The following is a 7383-nucleotide window of genomic DNA, read 5'->3' as shown; positions in this document are numbered from 1 at the left end:
ATTTAAGAGGCATTTGGATGGGTACATGAATAGGAAGGGTTTGGAGGGATATGGGCTGGGTGCTGGCAGGTGTGACTAGATTGGGTTGGGATATCTGGTCGGCATGGACAGGTTGGACTGAAGGGTCTGTTTCCCTGCTGTACATCTCTATGACTCTATAACTCCATAAAGTTAGTGAGGAACAATCTACCCTTCACAAAATCATGTTTACTATCTGTAATCAAATTATTCTTTTACAGATGATTATAAATCCTATCTTTTATAACTTTTTCCAACATCTTACCCACATCCAAAGTACGATTCACTGGCCTATAATTGCCAGGGTTGTCCTGACTCCTTCTTAAGCAAGGGAGCAACATTTGCTATCCTTCAGTCTTCTGGCACTACTCCTGTGACAATGATGTCATAAATATCAAAGCCAAAGGCTCTGCAATCTCCTCCCTGGCTTTCCAGAGAATCCTCGGATGAATCCCATCGGCCCAGAGGTCTTGTCTATTTTCAGTTCTTCCAAAATTGTTAAAACATCCTCTTTGTCAACCGCAATCCCATCTAATTTAGTAGCCTGTTTCTCCATATTCTCACTAACATTGCTCTTTTCCAATGTGAATACTAATGAAAACTATTCATTAAACACTTCCCCTATGTCCTCAGACTTCACACATAACTTCCCACTACTATCCGCCAACTTCTCATGTCCCCTCCTGGCTCTTCTTAGCCCTCTCTTTTCTGGCTAACTTATAACTCTCAAGCCCCCTCACTGAGCCTTCATGCTTCATCCTCACATAAACCTTCTTCCTCCTCCTGACAAGAGCTTTAACTTCTTCAGTAAACGATGTCTCCCTCTCTTGACAACTACCTCCCTGCCTGACAGGCATATACCCGCAGTAGCTGTTCCTTGAATAAGCTCCACATTTCAATTGTGCCCATTTCCTGCAGTTTCCTTCCCCATCCTATGCATCCTAAATCTTGTCTAATCACATTATAATTGCCTTTCCCCCAGTTCTTCCTCTTTGTCTGCGGTATATACCTATCCCTGCCCATAGCCGAATTGTGGTCGCTATCGCCAAAGTGCGCACCTATCTCCAAATGTTCATTCCCCAGTATCAAATCTAATATGGCATCGCCCTTTGTTGGCCTGTCTTCATATTATGTCAGAAAACCCTCCTGTGCACATTGAACAAAAACTGACCCATCTAACCTACTTGAACTATAGTATTCCCAGTCAATATTGTGGAAGTTAAAGTTCCCCATAACAATTACTCTGTTACTCTCACTCCTATCGAGAATCATCTTTGCTGTCATTTCCTCTGCATCCCTGGAACAATTCAGAGGCCTATAGTAACCTCCCTTCAGGGTGACCTCTCCTTCCCTGTTTCTAACCTCAACCCAAACTACCTTAGTGGATGAGTCCTCAAGTGTTCTCTCAGCTGCTGTAATACTACCCTGGATTAACAATGCCACACCCCCTTTTCTTGTTCTTACTGAAACATCTAAATCCCAGAATCTGCAACAACCATTCCTGTCCTTCCTCTAGCCATGCCTCTGAAAAGGCCACAACATCGAAATCCCAGGTTCCAACCAATGCTGCAACTTCACCCACCTTATTCCGGATGCTCCTGGTATTGAAGTACACAAATTTCAAACCAACACCCTGACTGCTAGTGCCCTCTTGCGACCTTGTAAACCTATCCCTGACCTCACCACCCTCAACCTCCTGTACACTGGAACTACAATTCAGGTTCCCAACCCCCTGCTGCATTAGTTTAAACATCCCCCCCCCCTCCCCCGAAAGCATTGGCAAATTTTCCCCCCAGGATATTGGTACCCCTCTGGTTCAGGTGAAGACCATCCTGTTGGTAGAGGTACCACCTTCCCCAGAAAGAGTCCCAATTATCCAAGAATCCAAAACCCTCCCTCTTGCACCATCCCTGCAGCCACAAGTTCAGCTCCACTCCCACCCTGTTCCTCGCTTCACTAGCACATGGTACGTGCAACAAACCAGAGATAACAGCTCTGTTTGTTCTAGCTCTAAGCTCCCTGAATTTCTGCCTTAGATCCCCACCTTTCTTCCTACCTATGTTGTTAGTGCCTGTGTGGACCATGACTTGGGGCTGCTCCGCCTCCCCCTCCCCCTCAAGAATCCCAAAAACATGATCAGAGACATCACAAACCCTGGTACCTGGGAGGTAACACACCAACTGTGAATCTCTCTCATTCCCACAAGAACCTCTTATCTGAAACACATGAAGAATGGCAAGTAACTGTTAAGTCTGTCAGTGCTGGCTCAACTAAATTCAACTCTGTTCAATGTGGTTACATCAGTGAAATAATATTAGATTAGATTACTTATAGAGTAGACCCATTCCCCTACACCGAACACGATAGGCAATTTAGCATGGTCAATTCACCTAACCTGCTCATTTTTGGACTGTGGGAGGAAACCGGAGCACCCGGAGAAAACCCATGCAGACATGGGGAGACTCCACACAGAACCCGGGTCTCTGGCACTGTGAGGTAGCAGTGCCGCCCATGAGGGTAATAGGCTGAGGTATGGGTGATGTGGTGAGTTATAATGCCCTGTAATCTTCTCAAGACCTGGTTTTTAATCTACATGAAAAAGGCAAAAGTCAAGGCCTAGAATGATGGTTTTACAGAGGGCAGTTTTATACATTTGTCTCTAAGTTGGAACGATTGTTGCATATACATATGTAAGCCATTTTCTTCCCCATAACTGAGGAGATTATAAGATATTGTCATCTGTCTTTTACATCAAAACAACTGATTAATGCTCTTTATGAATTGACGTCAATTATATTATTAGCCAACATCTTCCTGAAAGGCTGCATCTTGCTGCATGTGAGAATAATTAGGCTCTTTGTTGAACCTTTCAGTTTGAATGTTATTTGCACAGTAATTTGTCAGAAATGTGAGCTGGTAACATGCTGAGAGACAGCAGGGACTTTAGTGGATGGTGACCTCTGCATTCTGGAGATGGCACTGACTGGATGACGATCTCAGACCAGGCAGCAGAGAGTGCTGACAAGAGCTCCTCTGTTAGCCCTCCTCTCTGTTGGCCTGTTGAGAGACTGCACTGACGCAAGTGGTGCCTGTCTTTGAGTAGAACAGCACGTTAATCTGGAATTGGCGCACAGTAAGATGGGGCAGAAATTGGATGTCAGGAACAGCAAAGGAGCAGGCTGGGTAATTCACGAGTAAAATTTGGGTAAGATCAGTCAGAAAATTCACTAGACTTCACGGTGAAAAGCTCGGACTTTGTCAAAAAGTGTAAGAGGTCCAGAGGAATGTTGGAGAGGGATGAATTTGACTCAAACCAGGCATGGAAAGAGACATGAAGAGAAGGGGATAAAAATGGGCTGATGGAAAAAAGAGCCCTGAAAGATAATTTTTTTAAAATATGCAAAGGGATGTAAACTTTTCAATTTGAAGTTATGAACAATTAATTGCAGGAATAAATCTGAACAGCTTAAATGTTCCTTTTTCTGGGCTGGAGTGTTTCTGTAATGCTACATTAGCAACAATCAGAATATTATCAGACCCATCAGATAACAGAGCAGAATTAGGCCATTCGGCCCGTCGGGTCTGCTGCACCATTCGATCATGGCTAATGTATTTCTTCACCCCATTCTCTTGCCTTCTGTCCCCATAACCCTTGATCCCTTTATGAATCAGGGACTTATCTAAATTACTGTCTCAAAGACACTCAGTGACTCGGTCTCCACAGCCCTATGTGCCAATGAGTTCCACCGATTAACCACCCTCTGGCTGAAAAAATTCCTCCTTATCTCAGTTCTGAGGAAGAACTATTGAGACCAGAGAACAGGGGATGCAAATATTTCCACTGTGAGAGTGGAACTAAGACGTGTCTTGTTCCTAAAGTGAGCTGAACTGATTCCAACTAAAAGAAAGTGAGGACTGCAGATGCTGGAGATTAGAGTGGAGAGTGTGGTGTTGGAAAAGCACAGCAGGTCAGGCAGCATCCAAGGAGCAGGAGCAGTCCTTCATCAGGTTCCTCATGCCTGAAATGTCGACTCTCCTGCTCCTCGAATGCTGCCGAACCTGCTGGGCTTTTCAAGCACCACACTCTCGACTCTGAACTGAAACCAAGTTGATTTATGTTGGTGAAGTTGAGCTGACATGCTGGGAGGCTTTCTTTATTAGCAACTGAGAATGTTTCCTTCTGCACCAGATGGTCTGACAGAGAAGGAAGAGACACCCTTACCGCAGAGTGGGACTTAACAGGGGAGCTGAATTCTCCTCTCATTTTATTCTCCCCTAGTGTATAAATGTCCAGTGTATAAATAATTGTTAAGCTGACAAAGCCTTGGGAGCTAGGCTCTTCATGTGAAATGGGATACAATAGTAACTCTCAGAATGCTGGTTTCTCACCAACAGATTACGAAAGTTTCGGGAGAAGTGAACCATCACTAACTACTGGGTGCGCTGAGAAAGCTGAAGTACGATTCTCTTCAGCGTAAGAGGAACAGAAGAATCTGTGCCTTTTTCAGCAGAGAATGCAGAGGTTTCCTACGACTTTATTTTAGACTTGCCTGAGCAGCTCGTGATATTACATCAATCATCCTGAAGTTTCCGCAATGGAACTATATCTCAATGCAGTCAACATGTTGGACAGCATCAGTGCAAAGAGAGAAATAATGTTGAGGTTTCATTTGCTGGTTATTTCATTCAAGCTGTTACCAGGTCAGACATGTTACCTCTGTTTCTGTTCACAGATGCTATCTGACTGACTGAACACTTGCAGCATTATCTGCTTTCTTTCATTTGAAATGTCCAACATCCCTTATTTTGAGCTTTAAGATAGCGACATGCGGAAAAGGAGGAACCTATTCAAACCATTAGATCTGTTCCATCATTCAGCTGCATCACAGCTGATCTGTAGTTTAACTCCTTGGCTCCATTTCCCTACCAAAAATCTCCTTAAAAGGATAGAACAGCATCTAAGATATATTTTCTTGTCAACCTGTTCAGGGATGTTATTCTAAACCTCAGCAATACGTGGGTCTTGAACTCCGGCTCTCCTGGCTCAGAGGTGAGGACACTAGCCCCACATTCGTCAATTCCCTGAGGGACCAAAGGTTTGTGTAAACCCAGTCTTAAACGGATGCAGTGATAAAGTAAGCCCAACCCCCTTTGCATATCATAGACTTTGGCCTATGTTGTTTTTTTCTTCCTGACTTGCCAACCAGTAGAAACAGATATGTCTATGCAATCAAGCCCATTCATTCAGAATCTTGTACGTACTACTCTTAAAAACTTTCAATACTGTAATCGACCTCCCCCCCCACCTCAACCCAGCATCCATATCCTTTCTAGGGGCAGGATTTTCCGTGAATTTTCACTAACCTATCCATGTGAAAAGACATTGCGATTGCTTTTCTAATTGATATGGCTATAATTTTAAGATATTGCCTCCTTCTTTATGATTTCCCTTCAACAAGAAGTAGGCTCTCTGCATTTACTCTGTGGAATCCTTGTTAACACGGCATCTAATTACGCCAGTGTTAACAATTACTGAAGGAAAGTACTCATAGTGAAAGCTCTAATTGAACATGTCCGCACACATTTCCCGATGCAACAAAATTCATACTGAAATTCAAGTCAGTGCCTCAGAATTGCCTCTGTGCTCAGACACCACACAGGCTTAGCACTCCCCAGTTCTAGTAACATATGGCACTAGTGTTCACAGACTGGAGCAGGTGTGGCTCAGTGTGCGGCTCCGAGTAGCAAGTCCCACTGCCAGGACTTGTGGGCCACCAGAGGAACCCAGCTATTGGTGCACATGCACCAAGTGCTTATGCACCAACCTGGAAAAATGACCGAGGATTAGTGGCATGAAGGGGTAGCTGACTGTAAATCCAATAATGAAGGTTGATATGGAAAGTAGTCAAACAGTATTGTGCCAGCCACTGTAACATGGGAAAATAGAAGGAAGAACGAACAGTCTCAAGTTGCAAGAATATTCTGGTGAATTCAGTAAGATACCAATTTCATATGGGAGTAATATAACCTGTACATAACTTTAAAGTATTTATTATATTTTAATATTATCATTGTGTTATTATTTGTGTTCTGAATTAACTAGTTATTTTAACTCTTAATCTGGTGATGCCTGTTTTTGAAATTTTCATCCTTGCTTTGGAATGTATCCAACTCACCCTTCTCTATCTCAAACTGTACCTGTGATTGATGTCTCTTGCCCTTCCAAAATTCAATGTCTTGTACGTAACTGGATGATAGCTATGCATTCAGACATCTAAATCGTGTGTTTTGAAATCTCCTCCTTCTCGATCTCTTTGCCTGTCAATCCAATGCTCCTTGAATTTATTTTTAATTTATTTTTTCAGTGGAGCATTAGTGCTTCCAGCCTTTGTTGCTTGTTCCTAACTAACTTTGAATTGAGTATCTTGCTTGCCCATTTGCTAAGTGTTATGGCTAAACACAAGCGTGCACTGGACTTTCACAAGCCACACAATAAGTGGAAATGTTCAATCATGAGAAATAGTCAGTTTATTTCTGTCTTCTGCTACTGTCCAGAAATTTTCACCATGTTTCTTCAAGCTTATAAAAATAACTCGTTCATTAGGAACAAACTTTTTTTTGACAATAAAGTATTATTATGTGAAATTCAAATATGTCTCTTTAATCCCAAACACACGTTTCATGCAACAGACAAGATGATACAGCTCTGCAGAGCGTTCATGTTTATTTAAAGAAATGTAACAGAAAAATGGACCAATCGCTTAACCTCAGCGATGAAATGGGAAGTCTGCTCACAGTCCAGTCAACGTTCTTTCAACATTTTCATAATACTGCCATCTGTATAATTGATGAGATTTTCAAATCAGTCTTGAGTTTAGATTAGAGTCAGTTGGAAATGCTGATATTTGACTTTCCAATATTCCCAAAACATTTCAGCTAAGGGGAAATAGCAGATCCTTGCAGCCAGTTCTGCCTCTGTGTTTTCTCGTTAACTTGTTTGGGAGAGACGGAGCAAGCTGTTTCCCTTCTGTTTACTCAGCTCGGGGCACAGGAGAAAACATCAACTCCAATCCAAGAGCAACTAAACAGAATGCTAAGCCTTCAGCAACTATTTAATTAAAATCATAAATCCCCTCACTCTTAAAGGCTTGGCTTACACTTTGTAAAGTGTATGTGTTATGTAATGCACTTTAACCTTCCAAGCTCCAAGAGACTGCAAGGTAAAACTTGTTCAATCCAGAAGATGTCCAAATCCTCCTCACTGAAGAAGAATCATACCCACTCAAATAGTGGCTTCAAACAAGGGCTTTTGCCCGAATCATCGATTTTCCTGCTCCTTGGATGCTGCCTGACTCGCTGTGCTTT

The 7383-nt window shown here is 42.7% G+C and overlaps 1 protein-coding gene across 3 annotated transcripts in view; it reads left to right on the top strand.

Annotated features, from left to right (window-relative positions):
- LOC122541373 (carcinoembryonic antigen-related cell adhesion molecule 2-like) overlaps window positions 1–6669 on the top strand; it is a 68451-nt gene extending 61782 nt beyond the window's left edge. For all 3 annotated transcript variants that reach the window (XM_043678087.1, XM_043678091.1, XM_043678088.1), the window contains one exon: window positions 4414–6669. In XM_043678087.1, coding sequence (XP_043534022.1) covers window positions 4414–4496 — 83 coding nt within the window. In that variant the 3' untranslated portion in view covers window positions 4497–6669. The remainder of the gene's footprint in view (window positions 1–4413) is intronic.
- The last annotated feature ends 714 nt before the right edge of the window (window positions 6670–7383 follow it).

The sequence above is a fragment of the Chiloscyllium plagiosum genome, chromosome 37 (assembly GCF_004010195.1).
Source record: "Chiloscyllium plagiosum isolate BGI_BamShark_2017 chromosome 37, ASM401019v2, whole genome shotgun sequence".
In the NCBI taxonomy this organism is placed as follows: Eukaryota; Metazoa; Chordata; class Chondrichthyes; order Orectolobiformes; family Hemiscylliidae; genus Chiloscyllium; species Chiloscyllium plagiosum.
Note: the sequence above shows the minus strand (reverse complement) of the source record. Positions and strands in the feature narration are given on the sequence as shown.